The sequence below is a fragment of the Falco punctatus genome (genome assembly GCF_963210335.1).
Source record: "Falco punctatus genome assembly, chromosome: 3".
In the NCBI taxonomy this organism is placed as follows: Eukaryota; Metazoa; Chordata; class Aves; order Falconiformes; family Falconidae; genus Falco; species Falco punctatus.
Window position 1 is genome coordinate 103144622 of NC_137582.1, and position 25104 is coordinate 103169725.

Here is a 25104-nt window from a genome sequence, read left to right on the forward strand (position 1 = left end):
TTTTTTGACTGTCATTCTTTCAATTTCTCCAGCACTGATGCTGCAATGTGCTTTAAGCTGTAAAAACAACCAGACTTTTGGAATATGGTTACTTTTTGCATAACTTCTGCTTGCCTGGCATTGTGCTTTGCCTTTCCATTGTGCTTTGTTTCTTGACTTCCTTTTCTGCTTCTAGAAGAGAAGGTCCTCCGTTCATGATGATAACTTGCAGTCAGTAAGAGGCTTCCTAGACTTTGGCAGAATTTGGGGGTGATCTAAGGGAACAGGCTGTGCCAGCTTGATCCCCAGACTCTGAGCACAGTAGACATCCTGCTATTGTAATGGGATTTGAGTGAAAAGTACTTTAGCTCTTAATGCCTAATTTTGTTTGAACTAAAAAGAATTCAGGAGTTGGAACTGTACAGTGTTGTTACTCAGGAAGGATGGATTAGGGAAGGCTTGCTGCAGGAAGCAGAGTGGGGCACCAGTGGGAGACCAATGCGTAGTGCCTTTGGAAACTCTTCCCAGGTCTTCTGTTTCTCCAGAATCATGGCAACTCTACAGCAATCAATTAAAGACCTTTTTCTGAAACATTAAACATATGGACTATGCAAAGGGAGAACTTGTAACTTCTGCTTGTTGGGAAGAGATTTTGTAAAGTAATTACATTAATCTTTAAACTTCTAGAATGGGCCAATGAAAATATTTATCAGGCAGTTTTGAAAATGGTCACTGAGACTGGTATGTGCTGCAGCATCTGCTTCAAAAGCAAGGAGAATTTTGCTACCATTACATTAATGTGAGTTGATGTAGAAAAGGTACTGAAGAGTGCAAGAGAAGATGCATTGGCTGAAAATCTCTGTAAAAGACAGAGCTCTGCTCTTGTACCTCCCCAGAAAAGCCATCTAGGTCAGTGACTCATCTGGGGTCTTACTCCAGGACCTGGAAGGCAGCTATAGGATTTTGTTCTCCTGACTCTTCTATAGACTCTGAGGAGCCCCTCCTGCCAACCCAGCTGTTGGCTGCACACTTGTGAGTAGGTGCTCTTTGCCTCTGCCATTCTGCTCAGAGGGAGCTAACGGGAAAGAGCTGAAGCTGCAAAACTTGCCCAAAGGAGATGATGGAGCCAAGGCACTCACAGGTCACTGGGGGCTGCCAAGGCACTCTCTTGTTGCTGTTGTTGCTTCCTCCAGAACTGAACTGTCCAACAGTGTAAGCAGAAATATTACTTAATCTGTTACTGTTAAATGTTACTTAAAGGGCATAACTTACTAAACAGATATTGAACTCCCATATGACAACAAAGCTTACACGATTAAAACACGACCACCGAATTTCTTGGTGTGTCCTTGTTGCAGAAGTATTTGTCTTGAAATACATCTCCAAGGCAGATGACTAATCCCATGGAATGCAGTTGACCCAAAATGTTACTTTTATCTAAGAAAAACTAACTGATCTTTTTACTCTTCTTTACATTGTATGTTTCTGACTTTCTTCCCTCATGCTGTTCTCAAACTCACTTATTTTTATATTGCGAAATTGTTGTTGACTTATGGGAAAAATGGATATATATGTTGCTCCTCCCTCTTAACCTTGTCCATTTTTGTTCTTTCAAGTCCTCTTCTTAAATTACTTTTGCATCTTGCTACCTTATTTTTCACAAGGTGAGAAATTTGAAGTCTAGTCACAGATTTGTCTTTGGAAGGTCTTAAGGATGTGCTGGAAGCTAACAGATCTAATTTTCCATGCGTGCAATTTAATGCTAGTCCCACAATGTGAAAAAGTAACCTCCTTTCCCAAGGAAGCGCTAACTCCACCTCACTTAAATAGGACCCGAGTTTGCTGAGTACACTGCATGATTTGACAGCTGGAGATCTGACAAACAGCTAACATTTACAACAAAAGTTGTTATGTAGGTATAGTTAATCTGCATGCTTTATAATGAAGCTCTCATTTGTACTACTGTGATAGAAAGCACAGGCTGGTTTCAAAAGCTGTCTGGACGTGATCCTGGGGAACTGGCTCTGGGTGACCCTGCCTGAGCAGGTGGGGCTGGATCAGATGGGCTCCAGAGGTCCCTTCCCACCTCACCCATTCCCCGCTTCTGTGAGAAACTGGAGGTACTCCACAGTTTTGCTCCTGTGTTTGGCCATAAAAGACCCTTTCACAAGACTTCTCTTAATCTTTCGCTTAGTCTTTTTAACACACCCATTGTTTGAAACACTCAGCAATTATTTGGTGATGCTCTGTTGCAACAGAAGTTTAATGTCGTTGATTATGTGGGAGCCATTGGGCGTTTCCATTTGGGCAGAGCCATAGTTAATTATTTTACTTCATGAACTATTAGACTGCAGCTGATTATTTTAAATGCTACATTTTTAACTACTGAGATATATCCCTCCTTGTGTAATAACAATTAATACTGTTGTAACGGTAACAAATTATTCATAGTAGATATGTGACCACAACATAAAAAAATTGATCTTTCATAGACGGCTGCCCTTTTCTCCATTAAAATTGAGTCTTGACTTGCCTACACCCTTGCTGCACATACAACGGTGCAAAAAAGTACCTGGCTGATGAAATTGTATCAAATAAATTTTTAAGGTGAGAAGGTTATCACTCAAAAAAACCTTAGAACTAAGTATGTTTAAATGTACTTAGTGTTGGCTACAAAGGTAAATAACTTTTGTGGCCATTACTGTAAAAAAACCAGAAATTTTTCCTGCCGATGTGGATATTAGTATAGTTTTTTGACCAGATACCAGTCACTCTATGGCTGTGGCCTGGACAGACTTTGGTGGGAGTTGGCCAACATGTTGATGCACATTGAGCTATAGGTAGACAAACAATGAAACTGTATGGCTACCAAGGCCAGCGGCAGAACTCCCCTTGGCCTCCATGTGATAAGCACTTCCTTCACATGAACACTTACAGAAGCTCTAGTTAAAGCACCTAGTTGATGAACCCTTTGGAGATGGCCTGAGCAAAGCCAGGACAACCTGATGGGTAAGAGGAAGGTGACAAGCCATCCCAGGGTGATGGCAGGGAACAGGTCCTGGTGTGCTGAGATGGGATCCAGCATGGCCTCACGCACCTCCACTGTGGTGTGTGTCCTACCCAGAGCGACCACGCTGCCCATGTGGATGGTTGTCTTGGTCCATGTGGTCTGGCTGCCACCTGCCAGCACAGAGGTCAATTCCCTTTCCATCTGGTGTTTGTGAGGAGCCACCTCCAACCATGGCTGGAGTAAGAAGTGTGTTTGCTGCTCAACATGGAGACACTAGGTAGACATGGCTCAAGGGATGGCCTACAGAGCCACACTGTCTATGAGGTTGCAGTGCCTTCTGGTATCAACCATGCTGCTGGCGTAACCGCAGGGGCACCCAGCAAGGCTCCCAGGCCCCTGCCCTGGCTCCTGCAGCCCCGTCCTCAGCTCCGCAGCCGGCCACGGGCTGGAAGGTGTGGGATGGGCGTGGTGCAGCTGGGGTGGGAAGGTGTGGGGTGGGCGTGGCACAGCCGAGCAGGCCTCGCTGCTGCTATTGGCTGCATGAGGTGTCACCCAGCATTCCCCGCGGGCCAAAGAGAGTTCTGCTGGGTAATCACGTGGTGGTCTCACATAAGGGGCACGGCATGGCGGAGCCACGCCCAGTGCAGGGTAACGTCACGGCCCCAGCTCTCGCGAGAGCCCCCAGTGGTGCCCCCGGGAGGTCGCGGGCGGGAGAGGCAGGTGGCAGGGGCGCAGGTGGGCCCTGGGGCTGGGGGGCGGGGACGACACCTGAGGCCACGCCCCCAGCCGCGCCCAGCTCCTCTGGGGAGCCAATGGGAGCGTTGCCTCAAGTCTCTTCCCATTGGCTGGCTGCCTGGCATGCAAATGAGCCGCGACGTCACTTCCTGGGATAATCGAGCGCCATTTTCTCTTTCTGGCGCTGGATGGGGAGCGGCCGGAGGCTGAGGGGCGGGCGCGGGGCGGCAGGCGCTGCGCGGGGGCTGAGCCGAGGTCGGTCGCGGGCTCCGGCGACGCTGCGGCCGCCGCCCTCGTGGCGCCCGGGGTGAGCGCGGCAGCGGCGGAGGAGGAGCCGCGGGGCGGGGCGGCGGGCGCGGCGCGGCGCGGGAGTGGTGCGGCCGCCGAAGCGGCGGCGGAGCGGCGGGGCCGGCGCGGCGCGGAGCGGCGGGCGGAGGCGGCGGCGCGGGCCCGCGGCCCAGCAGGCGGCAGCGAGGCGGCGGAGCGACGGCGAGCTCCCCCTGCAGGGCGGCCGGGTAGGTGCAGCGGGGCGGGCCGGCGGCTCCCCCAGGGCGGGCCGCCCCGAGGGGCGCGGGCGGAGGCGCTGCCGCCGCGGGGGCCAGGCGGTGCGCCGGCGGCTGTCAGGAAGCACCGGCTTCGGCGCGCCCGGGCGCCTGCGCCCGGCTCTCGGCTCGCCGCGGCGGGGTGCGGGGGGTCGGGGCCCGCCTCGCCGAGGGCTTCGCGGGGGGACGGCCGGGGAGGGGCGGTGCGCCGAGCCGAACCGCGCGGCCGGGTGGCTGCGCTGGGGGCGCCGTGTCTCCCCGCCGGGGCAGCGCCGTGGGCGCCGGGCCCTCTTGTCGCTGAAGCCCCCGCGGTAGCTGGAGCGCTGCGGGCGGCTCCTGGCCGCTCCCCGGGGCGGCGGGGCGCGGTGGCTAGCGCAGCGGCTGCCCGCCGGAACGGTCCCGCGGGGTGCTCCCGCCGTGCCCGGCTTGGGCAGGCGGCGGAGGTGGCCGCCGTGTGGTCTCGCAGGGGGCGGGCGGGGGAGCAGCCCTGCCCCACCCGCGGCCAGCAGCGGGGCTGAGCTGGGCGGGGCGGCTGCCCCTCAGCAGCTGCTTAGGGCTGCTTGGGTTTTTCCCCCCTCCAATTTTTGCCAGTAGTGGAGCAATAGAACATCTAAGGAACCGACTTAACGGGCTGGCTCAGCGTAGGGGGGTGCAAAGCCCTAATTGCTTCTAGGCGATACGGGTCTTTCAAACAGTTCATCGAAGACTGTGGTGATGTGCTTGGGAATACTGCATATGCAGAATTAGGACTAAAATGTTAATGGATGCAAAATTGCATTCAGTATGATTGTGGTACTTAAGCAATGCATGTATTTTTGAAAAAATAGAAAAATTTTATGAATAATTAACCAAACATAACCCGTGCAATGCAAATCATTAAGGCTATTTGGATATGCTTGCCTTGCACTTGAGAGCAAGTAGCTAAGTTTTTTTTTGTCCTGTTTGATTTGTAAATGGAATTAAAAAAAAAAAAGTATTTCACTTGTGCTGTAGCAGTTCATAGTTCTGTACTGTCAAAATTACAAACTTCTCCCTCTTAACTGATGAATACTTAAGTTCTGACAGGTAAACTGTTGGGGTGGGCACTGGTCATTTTCTTTAACAGTTTTCTATCATCAGAAATACATCTTTTGAACTCCTAAAAGTTTAAATGTGTTCCATTACAAGTCTTTAAAAGACTCGCTCTGGGGATCCCCACTCCAGTCTATATTCTAGAAATCTTAGTGCTTTTTAAAATAATCTTTCAGTTGAATTTTGATCAAGAAAAGGGGATTTCTTTAGAACAATATTTAGACAAATTGTGTGTAGTGAATATGCTACATTATGAGCTGTAATAAAACCTGTAATTCTAACAGTTCATTTGTAAAAAACCCAACAACAAAACCCCCCAAATTGTAACAAATCTTCAGACACAATGAAGAGCACACAATAATAAGAGCACAGTTTTACAGTGCCTTATGTTTTACTGCTGGAAACTCACTGATTTGGGTTAAGTCTTGTTGAACACTGTTAAGAGTTGGCTTGTGTTTAAACACTTTGGTCCTGCTGCTGAAACCTGTAGCACAGCCTTATTTTATTTTTCAGTTCTGTCCCCTTGCTGAATTACTCTGGTTGTGGATTATCTGTGCTAGGGACTGTTCTGTGCACCTGTGTGAAATGTCTGAGTCATACCACATAGACTAGTGCCGTGCAGACTCAGTTGTACTTCTTCCTAGAGTAGCTGGACTTGGTGTGTGACTCTTCTGCTCACTTACACATGGGGCTGATGAGTCCTATGGGATTTGAGTAGGCTCCACTTAGCTCCTCAAGTAGTCTAGAATGGGCTTGGGTTCTGGCTAATGCTGACCCCCAGGTGAGTCAAGCACTGTGTGCTGTAGGAAGGCTCCATGAACTGGATGGTGTAGTGCCACCTTCTCGTCTAACTGGTCTTGGTTAACAGACTATGAAACATCACAATAGTTATTTAAACCATAGTAGCTAAATTTGGTGACCTAAATTCATTTTGGTGTGACTTTTTAGGTAAGATGTGGATTGAGGTGCTGTGTCTTTATGTATGTAATCACATACCTTAATCCTTTTTACTGTGTTAGCAACCATTGAATGATGGCTCGCTTTGTGTTGATTAGATTACTTTTTTTAACAGGTATGTGATTTATAGCCAAGAAAAGAGTGAAATTACTGGGACTATAAGAGATCTGTAATTCTAGACCCCTAAAGGTTTCTGACTTAGCGAGGTTTCTATCAAGTTGCACTTGGACAGAAATTGGAATTTAGGAAGATAAGGTAGCATTGTTTTGTTCTGTTGACCAGAACTGCTTTTAGTAAGTTTTGTTAATCTATTTTAATTTACAAAAAATGAAATAATAACCAATAATAGTATCCATTCTAATCAATTGACTGCTTTTCTTTCCAGGAATCAAATCTTTCAAAGCCGTTAAAACACCTAGAGATGTTGATAGGAAGCTATATGCATTTCTTCCCTCTCCTTCCAAAGACTGGATAAGCTTTGATGGTTACAACGCACTTGTAAATCCGGTTAGGTGTCTCTCAGAAGGTACAGATAAGAGTCCAGGGACTGGAACCATCCATGTAATAATGCGGTTAGCAGATATCCAGGTATGACTTTTGGAGACTTGTAAGCTTATTGAAAACAAAACAAAATTGTTGAGAGTAAAATCAGCATGGCCAAGCTGAACCCGCATTCTTCTAAGCAGTTTCTCAGCGTGCTTGTCCTTCTGGCTGCTGTCTTTGACATCCTGGGTTCTTGTTCTTTAGAATCTGAGGATTAGTAGTCACATGCTCTTTGTTTCATATTCAGGAATGGAGCAGTTATTACTGTTTTTTCAACTAATACTGATTTATCAACTTCTAATGAGTCAGTTCTGGTATAACTGCTGAAATACAAGCTGTTAAAACAAACCTTTAAAAATACTTCCCACCTAAATATCCCAAAACCTGAAAGTCTTCATAAAAAATCTCCTCTGCATTACTGTTGACAATTTACAAGATAAAAAGGTATCAAAACTGAGAATGGCTGAATTTCCAGTGCAGATTATGTGAAAGAACAAAATGCATAAGCCTTTCGTAATTTTCGTACTGTAAGCAGTTCTGTGAGCAACAGACTAATGAAGGCCAGCTTTCTAGGAATGCATCTGGAGGTCTGACTTCTGTGTGGGTTATCTGGTGTTCTAAAAAAGGGTTATGTTGCAGCATTTTTCTCTGTGGATCTTCTAATAGCATTTCTCTTCAGCTGCTTGTTTTCATGAAATCTCTAGAAATGCCTGATCATCTACTTTACTGTTGGGTTTCGCTGGATGTATTTGCATGTGTGTGGAAGGCACATTTCTGCATCTTCCTTGCTCCAGCTCCATACCAGTGTCATATTTAATTTGATTGCATATGCCTGGTTTCCTTAGGAACACGAACTAAAATGGTGCTGATTTGATGTAAGGAAAAAACGCCTTACGCTGGGTGCAGTCAGTCACTGGAAGAGGTTACCCAGAGAGGCTGTCAGACCTCTGTCTACAGGAGTTTCCAAGACCTGACAGGCTGAGACACGGAGCGCTGTGGTTGCAGTTCATTGCAGAGCCTGCTTTGAGTAGGAGGCTGGACTGGGTGTCCTGTTGAGGTTCCTTCCAAGGCAAGCGAGTATTGTTCCAAGTAGTAAACTGAAAGGAAGGCAAAACAGGAACTTCCCATTTTGTAGTGACCTCTCACTTTGAAGAAGTGAAATGTTAGCATTTTTGCTTTTCTTTAATGCAGAGAAATTATAGTTGAGCATAGTTACTCAGCAAATTAGTAGTATTTGACTAGTAGGGTACTGTCCAGACCATTACCTTGTGTTTAGATTAGTACTAAAATACTGCAGTACCACCAGAAGGGCAAGAGTTCCGTTTGTGATCTTTATTGAAAAGCTGAACATAGTTGGATGTTATAATACATGATTACAAACGTTAGAGAAACGAAGGGATCCTTTAGTGTGGCATGAAACTCCAGTTTGCTCTATTGTTATGGAGGTTTTATCTAAATGAACAGTAAATGCAGGAATAGATTGATGGATAAAATGCCTGAGCAAGGGTCGAGTGATCTTTTTAGAACTGAGTTTGGGACATCATCTGCTCTTTTATTTTGCTATTAAATTACCTTGGTTCTGCTTATGAAAAGGTACTGTCTGTGAAAACTCAACGGACTATAATTACTTTTTAATTTCTTTTTTGGAAACTACAGTTAAAAGTAGTTTAAGAAAAATCTGTCTTTAGGTAGCCAACGCGGTAAAAGGACCAAGACTTTTGGGCTAGGGTAACTTGGGTTTAATTTAGTTTTAGTGCTTTCATGTTGAATTTGTTGGCTAAGAATGGGTTGCATACCAGCAGAAGATTGCCTGTAGTTATGCATGGAAACAAAAGTGCAAGCTAAGGCCTGAAGAATGTCCAAAATAAAAGACAAATTGGTAGTAAAATAATAGGGATAATGAGGTGTATAGCAACCAGGGAATTAAACTGAGAACTTGAGGGAATAAGCTTAGAAGGTTGAAATTTTGTGATCTTTATGATGGGGCATTACTGGTCTAATGGGTACAGAGAATGTTAGATGAGTGTAAATGAAGAGTCTTACACTTACAAAACCAGTTTGTTTAAATAGCAGATGAATAGCCTTGCATGTGATTCAGAAATGTACATCTTGGATTGAAGACCAGCTACTTGAAAATTGGAAAATAAGTCATTTGTACTCAAGCCTGTCCCTCCTGTTGTTGTCTCTTGTCTGTCTCCAGGATTAATGACTTCCATGTATCTCAAGAGTTTTCTTACCCAGTAATCATTCTGAAATGGCAGTTACATACTATACCACCTTTGTAGACCAGTGTTTCTTTTTTGTAAGGTAGACATGCCTCAAGAAATGTCTGCTTCACCTTCAGTAGCATCAGCATATCAGTTAACGGACTGAGATGGAGGAGCTGTTCCCAGTGGAGCCTAATGTATTGAACCGCATCTCCTGGCTGATGTGAGCATGGTGGCATCCTGTCAGCCCTGTTGTTACCAGCAGTGGACCGTGGGGTTGGTGCACATAACCTGCTGTCATAGAGGGACTGATCATGAAGCTTTAACCAGGCTATACGAATTCCTGTTTGACTTCACTTTAAAAAAAGAATTTTATGTCTTAATTTTACTCCTTGGATTTTGATAGAATGACAGATTAGTCACTGATGTATTCCATTCTGTATAGGTTGCTTTCCACACCCACCCCAATGGTGTCAGAATGTCTTCCAGACTTCTTACGGATAAAAAAGATTAGAAAACAAGACTAGCATCTGTCAAATGGGGCTCCCTCTCCATTTCTCTCTACACACCTTTCCTTTGGGGGGAGAAGAAGAGGAGAATAGCATGTGAGTTGTTTGAATTTTAATTCTAAAAAATCTTAACTGTACGTTTTGTATGTAAATTATTGTTGTCTTGAGTAATGACATACAAAGTAGAAAAAGGTGTTGTGTTTTGGTTTTTTTTAGTTTGGTGAGGCTTAGCTTGTAGCTTCTTACTTATGTTGGAGGAGTTTTTACAGTTGTCTTTCCTTTCCAGGCAAAGATTTCATGTTGACAGCGATCTATCTTTTTTTTTTTTAGAAGTACAGCTTTTCAAGACATTCAGGGCCATCAAGGCTGAAGTGCTGTTTAGGGATCATTTCTATTTTTTTCTTTTTCTTTTTGTTAGAACTTGACCTGGGTGGATAAATTTTCTAGCGATAGGAACTAGGTTCTTTTAAACTCTATTGGGTCCTCTGTCAGTTATTTAAGAACAGAGTACTTGTGAAGCTCCCGCTGTCCTTTTTCAGTGCAGGGTAGTTCTGTTGCATTCTGTGCCCATTTCAGTTACTTAAATCTCAGTCTAAATTGCATTTTGCTGTCATCTAGGGAGGAGATGATAAAGGCACATACTTCTAAAGCTAAGTGCGCGGGGATACCTTATGGTGTACTGGGAGCTGAAGAGAAGCAAATGGTGTGTCCATAGCCCAGCTCCTTAGGCAGTGATGATAAAAGCCTAGCTATTGGGGAAGTGCTAGACTGCAGGGGTCCTCAAACTTTTTAAACAGGGGGCTGGCGCGCGGATGAGGTGGCAGGCAGTCATCTGCAGCTGCTTGGCTTCCCCCCCCCACCCCCCAGTGGGGACGGGGGGGGGTTGTAAATACTGGGGGCCGGACTGAGGACCCTGGGGGGCTATATCTGGCCCACGGGCCGTAGTTTGAGGACCCCTGTGGTAGAGCCTTCCAGGGGCTATGTTGTAGACTGGTAGGCAACCGTGCCGTGCAGCAGTCCTTCAAACATGGCCAGCAGCAGATAATCTGCCTTTCTGTAGTCTTGCTTTTGTTGTCATACTCCTCTGTATGTTGGACTCTAGCTATTGCAGCTTGCTGGAAGGGGGAGCAGGGTCGGGTATAAATCCAAATTCTGGAGTAAGGGAAGGCAATAGAGCTATATACACTTCTTCAGAGGAGGAGAGCTGAAAGCATATGGGTATTAAAAAAATTTGTCCCACTTCTACCTGTCAGTGCCATACTTCAATTACATTTATTTTCTGCTGCATTAATACTGTAGTAGCTTGTTTTATGCCAAGGTCCATATCTGCTTACAGCAGCAGAAACTTCTGCAGGAAATTTAGGTTTTTACTAGCAATCATATTTTAAGCATGTACATAAACGACAACACACCGAATTATCAAAGAGGCTTCTCATCCTGACACTAACATGCAAGGTGGAAGTTGTTGAATTCCTCTTCCTAAATGAGATGATAGGAATTTTCTGAATAGACCTTAGTAAAATTCTGGTGTTCATGTTCTCTTACCAAACAAATGCAAAACACTGTAGCTGCCATGTATACACGGAGAGATCTGAAAGAAAAACTTGGAATTTTCTGTAGGTATGAGAGAAAAAATATAAAGGATTCCTGTCTGCCCCCCCCCCCCCCCCCCCCCATCATTTTTGCTTTCCTTCAAGAGGAAGCAAGTCATCTACTGGGAATTGTTAATGAGACTGGTTCTTCAGCTTAAGGATTTTGGATTTTCATATTTAAGAATGCATTTTTCAGACTTTAGTTTTTGTTCTAATACTGTTAAATGCCTGTGTTGAAGTGTTCCATCGCTTTTTTTGTGTTTGATTTTTTTTTTCCAGGAAAAGTGCAAAATGTTTCAAATTCCTGTTCAAAATCTTGATAGTATCAGGAAGGCTCGAAAAAAGGTGAAGGGCATTCTTGTGGATCTTGGGCTTGACAGCTGCAGGGAATTGTTGAAGGTAAAGCATTTGAAATAATGTAAACCAATCTGAAACATAAACGCTTTTAGTGAATGTGATACTGCTCTGCCACAGATCTTTATGGTGTGACCTTTACTTGAAGTATTACTCATGACTGACTACTCGTATGCCAGGGTGGAATTCCGTGGTTTAGTACGTAACGTTGAAAGAAACTGATTTCTCAACAAGATGTGTTATAGATGGTGCTGTATATTATTCTCTGCTAGTAATATTTCAACAGCAGGAACCAGTACAGTTTTAGGAAGACCCCCACAGACTAAAGAAATGTGTACCACACTGCAGCTTTTTGGCAGGTCTTTTAAAATCACAAGCAGACGAAGACTTAAGTCTACTCAAAGGCATCCTGTCATGTTCCAAGGGCAAGCCTTTGAAGGATATACAGGTTTTCGCTATTTCTGAAAACCGTCAACCAGTTAGATCAGTGACTTTGGTGTAGGCCTTTAAACTTTGTGTCCAGGGAAAAATACCAAACTTGCCTTACTGAGTTGTAGTTCAGTTCTGCATCTTAAATAGTATATGCATGTGTACTGAGATACCAAGATGAACCTAGTACCATTGTTGCTACTTTAGGGAGAAAGTATTGTGCAACAAGTAGGAGGAATTCACACCATCAGATTGGTAAGCCTGATAGCAGAAAAAGTGCAAACAAGTAATGCACTCAGTAGTGCAACTAAACAGTAGTGTATTTTAGCCAGCTGGTACACAGGCTTTTTTGACTGTTTGGTGTGTTCATGACTTCAATTTAAGAGTTTGGATTAATTCTGTATGATGGTACTAAAGTAAGTTAACTATCTGTAGGGGTGGTATTGTATTTTTTGTGGTGTTCTGAAACTGGGTAAGTAAACGGCTGAGAAAATAAATGCTAAAGATCTACATGCAGAACTAATTCTGGAACATTCTTGGTTATTGCAGTTGAACAATGTTTGATATATCTAAATACCGTAAGAGCTCAGGGAAAAAAGTCTAGTAATTTCCATTTTCTTACTGTTGTTTGTGTTGTGTATTGTTTTGTAATTAAACCTCTGAGTCAGAAGCTGTTGTGCCTTGGCCCTTTGAAGGAGAAATGTTTTGATGATGCTAGTGTTTTTGCTGTGAAGTTGATGGCAGTCTAACTTGTTGATTGCAGTATAGATTTTAGTGGTGAATGAGGAATAAGGTGTGTTGTGGTTGGTTGGTTGGTGTGGTAGTGGTGTGTGTTTGTGTGTGTGTGGTTTTGTTTCACTTTTAATAAATGATGGTGGTGGCAAACCCAGCAAACATTTCCATTCTGGAAAAAGCGGTGTGAGATGTAGGCCCAAAAATTACCATTTTAGTGCTTTTTTTTGTGTGTGTGGGTATCGTCATCCCCCCAATAATTCTTCCTCAGCCAAGTTCATAACTTCAGTTTGTTTTTGCCAAGTAATCTGGGGCTGGTTTTGGTATGACTTTAGCAGCTAGAGTAATGGGGTTTAGTACTTGATTTGTTCTTGGCTCATAGAATGATGGTGTTTCTTTTTGGTAGAATAGGTTGTGTGATGACTTAATAGGTGGGAAGTAGCTTCAGTCTTCTTTCTTCCACTAATATTAAGACTGATTTCTGAACATTGTCCTTGTGAGGAGGCTGGACAGTTTAGGAAATGGTATGAAATGATACAGTGCAAGCTTGACCTGCCATCTGGTCTCAAAGTTGGTCTTAAACTGTTCTAATAAGACATGATAATGGACAGTAGTTTGTGAGGAAAGTGAAGGAATTTCACATGCAACTAGTATCCTCTTTGTAGGTTGGAGACCAAATGGATTAGTTTTTAGGCTGAAAGTTCTTAATTAGTCTCTGCTAGGAAGAAAGGCTTTTGTGCTAGATTACTAGTTTGACTGTCAAAGTAGTACTCTTTAAGTATGCTGTAATGTCAGAGGCTTTCCTTTAGTAAACTCTTAGCTTTAACATAGTCGTCTTTAAGTCTTCATTTAAACTCTGAAAATTTTTAGAGTAGTAGCTGGTTTTGCCTTGAGGAACATGAACTGGTTCAATGGGATTGATAAGAATGCTATAGGGAATGTTGTTTACCCTGGCATGGTGGTTCCAGAGGTGATAATATTGTTGTTTTTACAGCTTGAGGCAAAATACAGCTGCTCTTTGAAATAAGGTTCTGGGAATGTCTTTGTTTTTCAAAGTTAAAAGCATAGCAATGCTATGAAGATTTAATACTAAAACTTGTTGCAAAGTAAACTGTAGCGGTAAGTTAATAAATGGAAGTAAATGGTGAAATATTACAGATTTAGGAGGAGGAAGGCAGAGGGAGAAAAATATCTTTCAGTATTCACTGTGATCTTGGCTAGAAGCAACAGAAATAAAGCGTAAATATTTTGACTCCTACATTATTTTCAGTAACTATGAAGTGTTCAAAATTACGGCTTTATTATGAGGCAGTCATATGAACAAGTACTTGAGGTAAAATTAAGAGGGATCAAAGAAGTAATTTCCTTGAACTGAATTTTGAGACCTATATCTGAATACTGTACAGACTTCCCATTCATCCTCTGTGTGTTTTTTCCTTTTTTCTTTGGTTTGTATTGAGACAATTTTTATGTTCAGAACAGGCTGCAAAAGCAGATTATTTCTTGTTTTCTTTTTTCTTTTAGAATCTTAAAAGTTTTGACCCAGGTGAGAAACACTTCTGCAACACTTCATGGAGTGATGTCTCTCCTTGGGAGTCCGTGGGAAAGAGGAAGGTATGTGTATGTAAGTTCTGGTTAGACATGCATGGGGAATCGCTGAATTTCATCGCTTTCAGAAGTCATGGAAAAGTTAAAATACACCTTTTTAATGGTAAAAAAATTAGCTTTCACATCCTGTTTTCTAAGTATTATTAGTCAGGGAATAATCTTTCATTTCCTCTGTTCTTCCCTGCAGTGCAGCTGATTGAGGACGGTGTATGCTGTTCGCTGTCTTTAAGGGTACAACCCTTTATTTTTTCAGTATTTAAGATGTCATACTAATGTTCAGCCTTTTTAGCCTATGAGCTTTTTTAGTCTGATGAGTAGTCCTAACCGGCTGTTGTGTACAATACACTTGTTTCGTTGGAGGGGTGAAAATGTGATTGCGTAGGTGTGAGTGGATTAAACTGAAGTTACCATTAGTGGTTTGGGATAGGATTGCAGTGGAAGGTGTATTAAGTTAAATTGGTGTGTGTGAAACAGCTTTTGGTTCCGTGTAGCTGGAATCTTCTGTGAAGCTAGAATCTATAAGAAGGGCAGGGTTGAGATGAACAAACCAATGGAGCCTCCTGGCTCCAGCCAGCATGTTGTCTGAGCTCTCTAACCTTGATGATTTTGTCTTTGTCTTTTCCTCTATCTTTTGACCGAAGAAAAAAATTCAGTGTTGGGACATCTGTGTTAGATGAGCAGGGGAGTTCCCCCTCCTCCCCAGACATGAAACAGGGAAGAGAAGGATGAAGATAGAGCAAGTGAAGCTTCCTCTCAAAAACTTAGGATGAAGGGTTGTTTGGTTTTTTTCAGTCTTCTCACAGTCCTTTATGAAAAATGGCAAGCCATTTCAGTGAAAGAGGAAAAGAGCTAGAAGTCATGCACTAGAGAGGGAATCTTATTTCATCCCTATTGTCTGGAGAGAGGCCAGGCAGAGACCCCCGATCCTTACCAGAAGGAAGAACACAGATCCTGACTCAGCTAGTCAGCATGTCTGAAAACCAAGACTGGAATCTGATCTGATGAGTTTCAGTGTAGACTTTGTGATGCGTTGCAGTGGAACAGATTTGCCAAGCTGTGTCTTTTGGGTACTAAACTTACTTCTTACCCATTTTCTTAAAACAGTCAAATGTTGTTTATCATTCACATACCTCTTGGCATCATGCTGTGTATATTTGGGAAAAGTAGTTGGTCTTTCAGGATGTTCTGTTCCAAAGCTATTTCCTTAAGGGGAAAATAAATTGTTTGAGCTACATTGGAAACTCAGTAGGCTAGAGATGATGTCTGTCTATATGTGTTGGTGATTTCAACCATTAGTACTATTTTTAGGGAGATGTGAGACTACACAATGGAAAGTGTTACTGTGTTCTGGGGTGCTTTCTCTGGAGTGGGACTAATTTGAGTTTTTCCCAAATGCCTCTAATAAGCCCTTTTGGATTCCATCTGTACAGTTTAGGGTTGTGTTGGTCAATCTCAAAGGTGCTTCACTTTTCCTAAGCAGCTTAGAACTCTTTATTTTTTCAAATTTTCTGTAAAACTGAGATGCTGTTAGTAAACTGTAGTTAACGCTTAGGAACATAAGAATCAGCTTAAGACACATATGCAAGGAGAAGATGCTAACAGTGATTTTCTAAGGTCTCTGTGGGGAAGAGCTCCATTTCATACAGAAAACATAGAAGTAGCAGACTTCCACATACTTCTGTTTTGCTGAAGCGGAGTTTTTGGGGATTTTTTTTTCTTGGTGGTGGTTTGGGGTTTTTTTGAGCTAAGTAGTGGATCTTTTGGGTTCATCCTAATTTGAGAGAACTTGAGGTACAGAACTTCATTTGCTGAAGTCTCATAATTTTTACCTCCATCAAAACCCAAATGATCTAAGGTGGCATTATTTCCCCTAGACTCAACAGTATGCAAGTACTGGTGCGGTTTCTTAGTGGTATGCTGCAGTGCTTGTTTATAGAAGAAGTAAAGCCATTGTTATGACATAATAGTAAATTAATTCATCACTTGGACCACTTGTAGTGTTCTCACTGCACCTAATGACAATTGTTCAGACTTGGCAGCAAGGAAATATTGATGGTGTATTACACTACGGTATAAGTTTATGGGGATAGAAAAACCCAAACCAGAAATGGGGTGGGAGGGGGAAAATAAAGGGTATGTGGGCCCAGTATTTAAAAGCATATAAACTTTTCTAAGCCTCAGACAACCAATTAAAATGAGCAGTTGCCTCTGTCACCTGATTTCTTGAGAAGTAAGGCTAGTGAGGTTTAGCTGTTCATAATGCTCTGTATGCTCCATTAGTTCAGTAGTGTCAGTGTCCTTTCTCTGCTCAGTATGCTTCAAAAGTAAGGTTGAAGCTTCTGATTTGCTGTGGTGCTGTTTACTAGCAGCTGACACAAAACGCCTAGAGTGTAAGTAGAGGATAATTCACTGATGCTTTCATAGCGTACCCTTCAGCAGCCTTAGCCAGCCAGTGGCTTTATCTAACCCAGTCTTTCGAATTTGGAGGTTAGATTTTTGTTATTGTCAGGGGACTCTTCTAGTACTGCTAGTAGATGACACCTTCATGGCTATATGAAATGAAGAGGAAAAAAAAATTTGCACAGATTTTTGTTACAGTTCTTGATAACATGTTTGTGACATATGTGGGTGATCTAGCTAGGCTGGATGCTGTAGTGGTGGAACAGCTTGTTCTTTTTGGATGGTATTTCATCAGGGGCAGAAGTGAGTTAGGTGTGAAACGCATCTGAGGGAACAGACAAGTTCCACTAGATGTTTGAGAGTGCAGATCTGTCACCTGGATGCTGGCTGTGACTGATTTTGTAGCTTTTGGCAGGAGCCAGGGTCAACTTTCTACGAAGCTAATGCAAAATGGTTGACAGGACTGCTATTTTTGTCAGGAAGAGCAAATAATGTTCATATGGACTCGAAATGTAATGCTGTCAAGTGACCTGTAATTGAGGGAGCAAACCACTGTTTAGTGGAAGATATTTAAGTTTATTTTTATACAGTTATAATATCTTTCTGAAAAGAATGTATATGCTCTATAATGAGTGTGCTAGAGGAAATTTCGTAAAGAAATTACTGTGATGGGATGCTCAGTATTTTGAGGTAATACGAAGAGGTCATTGCTGCTTTATCATAAAAGGGAGTTTTATTCCTTTCTTTTTCTACTGTTAGTCTGGCTTCAAAACAATGTTCTTAAATCAGTGTTTTGTGGCTTTGATGGGAGAGATACTTCTGGAGAGCTTTCAGTGAAGGATAAGGTATTGAAATACACAAAAATACCCCCACCCCCTTTTTTTTCTTCCTTTTTTTTTTTTTTTCTTTTCCTCCAGTAGATGGGAGGTGGCCCTGAACTAAACAAAGCTTTAAGAGTGTCACAGTACAAGGGCTGGTGTTCTTAATTGCTAAGGCTTCACCTCCTATGTACAGTGGCATGCAAATTCTTCTTAGCTTATTTTGTGGTTCCCATCTTTAAAAATAGGCTTCAGAATTATTCTCGTGGAATAGAAATGAACTCGCTTAAGGCTTTTTAATAAATTATAAAGAAGCAAAAAGGGCACAAATATTTCTGCCTTTAAGTATGTCATCTTTCAGTCTGCTTTTCAAAAACAGAAGAAACTTGAGAAGATACATGCTATACATCTGGTAAAGGCATTTTTGACAGGTGATAGTGCAGACTTACTTTCAAACAGATAACACGGATTTAGGAACTGGCAGTTTCTAAGTGGATGTTTTTGTTTTGTTTGCAGAGATACAGAACAAAGCCGTACTGCTGTAGCTTATGCAAGTTCTCCTCAAAATTGCTTACTTCATTCAAGAATCACTTGCATCGTTACCATGAGGATGAAATGGACCAAGAGCTGGTGGTTCCTTGCCCAAAATGTGCATTTGCTTCTCATCCCAAAATAGTGGGAAAACATATCCGAATGTTTCATTCATCTAATAAAAGAATACAGAACTATACAGTCAGCATTTTGGATGGCATGAAACAATTCAGAAGTGACATCATAAACTTCACATGTCTAAAATGTCACTTCACAGACACATTGTATTACAATATGAAGAAACATGTGCTGCTGTACCATTTTCAGGACTTAGTAAGTACGTATTTTGGCCAGAAGTCTGATGAAAGTAACGAGAATTCTGTTGAGCACTACTGTAAAAAATGTAATGCTTCTGCAAACAGCCAAGATTCTTTAATGTATCATGTCCTGACAGCTGAAACGCACCGAGACCTGGAGAACAAACTTCGGTCTGTGATTTCAGAACATATTAAGAAACCAGGACTTGTGAAACAAATGCAAATTGCTCCAAAGCCTGTTCAAGGTGTGACAGCAGCTGCTCCATCTGCAGGGCCTGCCACTGCCCCAGCAGGTTCTGTCACAGCTCCGTCTTGCGTCCAGCTTGCATTTCCACAGAATAATCAAACCCAGAGTGTGGTGCAGCCAAAAGCAGTTCAGAACACAGTCGGATCACTGACTGTTCCAAGTGCCTCTGGTAGCGTTCTACATACAACTTCTGCTCCGATTGTTAGCCCATCACATGTTACTCTTGTATCCAGTAATATTCCTGTAGGTCAGAATAATGTTAATATTCAGCCGTCACCTTCCCAGTCTATCATTGTTTCCCATAGGCTCCCCCTTAATCAGCCTGTGAGTGCTGGAGCTGTTCCTCTTAATCATTCCGTTGGGACTGTAAATAGAGCTGTGGCCCCTGCAGTTCTTCCTCTTAATCAGCCTGTCAGGCCTGGGCTCTTTCCTGTTAATCAACCCATTGGTACTATAAATGGTCCGGTTGCAGCTGGAACGCTGCCTGTTATTCAGCCTGTCAGCCCTGTGAATCAACCAGTTGCACCAGGAGTTCTTTCTGTCAACCAGTCTCTTGGGAATGGGAACGGACCCATTGGTCCCAGGGTCCTTCCTGTGGTGCAGACAGTTGGGTCCGGTGTTCTCCAGCTTAACCAGCCTGTTGTATCTGGGGTTGTTCCTGTCAGGCAGCCTGTCAGACCTGGGTTTCTTCAGCTTAATCAACCTGTTGCATCAGCAGTTATCCCAGTAAATCAGCCAGTTCAACCTGCAGTTTCTCAAAACACAGCTTTTTTGACTGCAGGTTCTATACTTCGGCAGTTGATTCCAACCGGTAAGCAGGTTAATGGGATACCTACGTACACGCTTGCCCCCGTTTCCGTTACTTTGCCTGTACCTCCTGGTGGTGGAGTAGCCACTGTTACACCACCGCAAGTGCCCATCCAGCTAATGCAGTCTGGGACGGTAACTCAGTTGTCCCAGTCACCAGCTAGTGCACCTTCTCCTCCAGTGGTTTTAATGTCTCAGAATATATCGTTACAAGCCTCCCCGCCTGATCCTGAAACAAGTCAGGCTGTCAGACAGGCTAAGCAGTGGAAGACTTGCCCAGTTTGCAACGAGCTTTTCCCATCAAACGTCTACCAGGTGCATGTGGAGGTTGCCCACCAACACGGTGAAGTAAAAACGGAGGAAACCCTGGAACCCGACAAACTTGCAGCTTGTGCACCCTTTCTAAGGTGGATGACAGAAAAGACGGTCCGGTGTTTCTCTTGTAAATGTTTTCTCTGTGAGGAAGAGCTCATGAAACATCTCTTGATGCATGGCTTAGCTTGCTTGTTTTGCACAGTTACTTTCCATGACTTAAAAAGCCTCATGGAACACAATAAAACCACACACAATGGGAAAAAGCAGTTACATGCAGATTATAGCAACAGAGGATTTCAGTTAGGTAATGATGCTCAGGGTGACCTTGTGTTTCCACACTTTGATTTCAGTACAGTGTTACCAGAGGAAGACATCGGTGAAAGAGAAGTACATTTGGCAGTGCTTGCTGGACTAAATTCAAGGACACTTGTCCCTGTTTACATCAAAGTGAAGCCTCAGACGGCAGAAGTGAATAATAGATGCAACAAAAAAGTGTTAACCTGTCCCTTTTGCTTTGGTACGTTTGTTAGTAAAGAAATCTATGAAATGCATTTGAAAGAGCGGCATCATATAATGCCAACTGTACATACAATTTTAAAATCTCCTGCTTTCAAGTGCATCCACTGTTGTGGTGTGTACACTGGAAATATGACTCTAACAGCTATTGCTGTACATTTGCTCCGTTGTAGAAGTGCTCCCAAAGACAGCAACTCAAGCATGAAGATGCAGCTTGAGCGTAGTGAGAAGAAAGAGCTACTGTTCGTGAACGGCGAAAAGCATGATTCAGTGGTACTGAAAAGAAAGCAATCGGATTCCTGCTTTGTTGCAGAAGACCAAAGGAATAAGGAACAGCAGCCTCTGAGCTTAAGTACTGGCATAGTTCTAGCTCCAGAAAAAGAAGTGAATTCAGGGGTAGTGCCTTTCAAACGACAGAAGATTCATACTAGGACTGAGATGAGGAAGCTTCCTTCTAGTGACGATCTTCGCTTTCTAGCAGTAGATCCTAAACAGTATGATCACAATTCATACGAGGCTCAAAAACAGTTTTTGACAGACTACTTTCATAAGAGGCCATATCCTTCTAAAAAAGAGGTGGAATTACTTACTTTGCTGCTATATGCGTGGAAAATTGATGTTGCATCTTTCTTTGGAAAAAGAAGGAATATATGTTTAAAGGCGATAAATAATCACAAACCGTCTGTGCTGCTGGGTTTCAGTATGTCTGAACTAAAAAATATTAAGCACAGTTTGAATATAAAAGATAAACCATTAGATGTGTAAACAAGCTTTTTATAACAGCTAAAAGCAGTCCGTAATTGCATACTCATTGAATTAGCAGTTTATTTTACTTGTTTTAACTTGCAGACTGGCCTGTTGAAGGGTACAGTAGTACAAAAAGTCTCATTCAATTGTGGCTGTGATGGTGAAAGGCACACATAGTTGTGTATTTGAAAAAGCTAAAACCTTCAGACTTACACATCTGGAATTTGTTTTAGCTTCTTGCTTTGTCTGGACTAGTGTTTTTGGGGGTGTTTATTTGGTTCCATTTCCCTTGGTTCCCTTTCAGGCTCCCATTACACTTTTTATACCATCATGTAAAACATTTGTCCTGTTAACAAATTTTGTTTTATTTTTCTGCAATGTTGTCATTTTTTCTAAACAATAAAATGTATAATGTTGGTTAAAATACTGAGGTAAACTATGTGATAAACATCTATTTGATTATTTGTGGGTTTAAGTCCTATTTTTTTAATATGTTTTTGTTCTATCTACTGAAGTGACTGTAGCCTTTAAATCAGTTGCCCCTTCAAATTCCCAGTGCACTGGTAGCAATAAAATACATGGCAGATTTTTTTAATTTTTATTTTTTTCCTCCTCGGTCAAAATGCCTGTGCCAGTTAAGTCTGGCGACTTGTAGTACCTAACTAGTATAAACATGGTGGGGATTGAGGGGCTTGGGGGTGCCTATTGAAGTGCTGTAATTAATTAACTCACATGAAATGGTTGTGGTGTTATCTGTTAAATAGATCTTGCTAACCAGAAGTGTTTATGCTTTTTGTTGGTGTTGAAGCCTGGTTGCTTAAATACTTATTGTTCAGAGGTTGGTAGCAGCTTTTGGTTTCTTTTTCAAAAAGCAAAACTGCTTTGGAGTGTCAGATTGCTTTGATGTGTGGAGTGTATGACTTCTGTGCATATCACTCACCTGTAGAAGCCCTGTCCGAATATCACCAGAATTTGGTGGAAAATCTGATTTTTATTTTAAATTGGTGTTGCATGAGGTAGTAACTGAATAGTGCCTCCTCCCCAGCAAATCAGATATGTGAGCTGAAGACCTTTGAGTCAGAAATTGTACAAACTGAAACTGGATGATTTGGTAGCCTCAGGACTTTAAACTGTTGAGTACCTGAATTGTACAATTAATACTGTTGAATACTCATGTAATGATTATTTTTTATTGCCCTATAGAAAGCAATAAGAATAGTATAAAACCCAAACAGGCTGTCTCGTTCGATATGAACTAGCATCCCTGTTACAGGTTACGGGAAAGTTGTTGGGAAGGTTCACTTGCCTTGGAAGAGCAAACTATAGTACTGCTTGGTTTCATCTGGCTGGTCCCAGCGGTGCCCCCAGTATTGGTAAACAGTTACATAACAAGTAACCTGTAACAGGCATTTTTTTTTCCTCCTCCTCCTTATGCCCCCTTTCCTCATTTTTATTTCCCAAAAGAAAAAAAAAGAGCAGGCTCTTCTGTCACTTCACTTGTGCCAGTGTTACAAGGAAAGGGTGATATGCCCAAGCTTATTTCTATTTTTTTAAGTAGTAAGCATACTTACGCCCTGTGCAGTAGTTTTTAAAGCAGATAGAGAATGTTTTTGTGCCATTTCTAAAAGAGCATGACATTTTTAGCAGAATTTGGTGACTGTTCACCTGAGGTTCTAGATGCTGTTTGAGATTCTGTTTTTTGGATACGGTCTTAATATTTTCATATTGATCCCTTCAAAGAATTTTAATGTATATGTAACATAAGGTTACATAAACTGAGAGAGTCTGCTCTTTGGAAAAACCTAGCTGTTTAATAGCAGCGTTGAACAAATGTGAACACCATTTATGGTGGTGTCTGCATGCCCCATCCCAGAGAGTGACAGTGAGTAAGAAGCAGTGTGTTCTTATAGCCTAATAATAGCTCATTAAAAATAATAAAAAAAGATATTTGGGCATAGCACAGTTCACAGGGCTTTGAGTGAGGAAGAGGGATGCTCTGTAGGATTTGTGATATCTAGGCACTCACTTTCATTCTCAGACCCTCGATACTGTGAGCCCTGTCATCTTTGGGCTGGTTGTGCAGAGATTGATGGAATTCAGCAGGGGGTTTGGCGGCATGTGTCCAGGCAGGCTTGCGGCAGCAGTTAGATGTTGGTCTGGGGTAAGTGTGGCTTGGAGTGCAGAGCTGGGGAGGCATTGCAGGGTTCATCCATGCCTGGGGCAGCAAGGGAACCAGCCCAGTCTTACCAGAGTTCTCATACAGTGTCCAGTGGTGATGTTAAACATTTTATTTATTGGACTTGGATTTCACAGTTTCAAATAAACCAGCTTTCTAACTTCGCCATAGGTGTTGTGCAAATGATTACCTACGCCCACCCACCCCCTTACCTTTTTTTAATGTAGTCAGGGAACTTGATCTGGAAGTTTCTTTTTATGTAAAACAGCTGTTAAAAGACACAAAAGGAAGGTAAGACTTAGAACTTAGATCCAGATGCTTTAGGTAGGCCTTAGTGCGTTATAGTGACACCTTTGATTATCCCACGTACTGACAGCTGCGTATTTTCCTAGAGACTGATGCTCTTACATCTTCGTACTAATTTGCTATCACTAAATGCTCCTGCTCTTGTTAAATGAGGACTGCAGAAAGAAACAAAAAAACAAAATGAATTTTGAAATGTGGAAGTAGCAACTGAGACGCAGTGTGGACATGGATTTCAGAAAAGCCAAGGAGCCTGAAAACGGCAAAGTTAAATCAGTGGCTTTAACCAAATCAGGCTTTTGCTGTAGGCTTCTCATGTGTGAAGTCGTTCGGTTAGATGTGTTAGTCTGGAAAGATACTGGTGCCCTGGTCTAGGGCTGCCTGTGGGCAGTATGGTGAATGCACAGAGCCTAGGGCTGCTGTTGGGGAAGACCTTACCAAAGGAGCGACCCCCTGCAGCAGGCTTTCCGAGTGCAAGTCCCTAAAGCACGTGGATGAAGCTCTGGTCTGCTGTAAAAGAAGTCAAGTTGGGAAGAATACTGGTTGGTTTGCAGGATGCTTGTAGCAAGTACTTGTTCCTTATGGGAATTAAAAAAAAATAGCTGCCCATATTCTGCTTCTGAAATGCATTGGCCTGGAGAAGTCGGTGTTAGAGAAATATTTTGTTGTGGTGTCTTCAGGTTTTGAGAAGAAAAATTATGCTTGTGAAATAGTGTGATAACTTATTTCAATATGTAGTAGGAAGGTTTATTATCATGGGACTTGATCGTGTTTTTTCTGTATATGTTCATGTGGTGGGAGTTAAGTTAATATTGTTTGGTAAACTGATGGTTTGGAAGGGGTCAAAAACCAAAACACCCTTGTGACTGGTTTTCAGTGCTGTACTTTTGTGTAGAATGCTACAATTCACCATCTCATCAGACTTCTTTTTTGCTTCATTGGTTAAAGTTTTTCAAGAAAGCTTAGAGGGTTATTTAAGTAGCTGTTAAATATAATTTTGGGTATGCAATTCCCAACAAATATCTCTAAAATATAGTTCTACTGCAGCTGACTGTGCCATTTGCAAACATACATTTGTCAAACTTACCTGTGGGCACATTTTTCTCAGTAAGATACTTGAGTCTAAGCAGTAAAGTATGGAGATGTGGAGAAAAAAGCTGCAGTCTAATAGCAAGAGGGGGAAAAAAAGACGAAAAAAACCTTGAGAAAACGTGCCTGGCTTGTTTGAAGGGTCAAAAGAATTTTCACTCCTTCCCCTGCAAAGTGCATGTGAAAAGGACAAATTGAGGGTTTTCAGGAATGAACTTTGTGATGCTGCATTTGAAGTCTTAACACCTTGCTTTAGTGCCTGTGTATCTCAGCTGCTCTGACTTGACAGGCAAGCCACAGTTGTGACTGTTTCTCTTTTTACTTGGGTACCAGATCCCCACACACGATGGCATGGCGCTCGTTGCCTTGCATTTGTCGGAGTTTAGCGTGCTAAGCTAGAGGGGGTGCATGCGCTGTGTGCTTACAGTACTGCCCTGCCTGTTTGCGGAGGATGCAGGTCTGCAGAGAACGGAGTGCGAGCGTGTGCTGGGGGCCTGCCTCTGATTCCACATGAACTGGTATTTATTGACATGGTGTTTTACCTAGTGGAATGTTGAAGAGCACCTTACA

The 25104-nt window shown here is 42.6% G+C and overlaps 1 protein-coding gene across 11 annotated transcripts; it reads left to right on the forward strand.

Moving 5' to 3' along the window:
* The first annotated feature begins 3782 nt into the window (after positions 1-3782).
* On the forward strand, positions 3783-21552 carry ADNP2 (ADNP homeobox 2). 11 transcript variants are annotated; one of them, XM_080381184.1, is made up of 7 exons: positions 3785-4239; positions 6680-6882; positions 9149-9267; positions 9490-9649; positions 11425-11544; positions 14185-14274; positions 18003-21552. In XM_080381184.1, exons 5-7 carry the CDS (start codon positions 11437-11439, stop codon positions 20982-20984), a joined length of 3180 nt encoding a protein of 1059 aa, XP_080237310.1. In that variant the 5' UTR covers positions 3785-4239; positions 6680-6882; positions 9149-9267; positions 9490-9649; positions 11425-11436; the 3' UTR covers positions 20985-21552. The 11 variants fall into 11 exon arrangements, with proteins under 11 accessions (XP_080237305.1, XP_080237310.1, XP_080237308.1 ...); XM_080381182.1 differs by having other exon boundaries at positions 6680-9320; XM_080381183.1 differs by having other exon boundaries at positions 6680-9267.
* The last annotated feature ends 3552 nt before the right edge of the window (positions 21553-25104 follow it).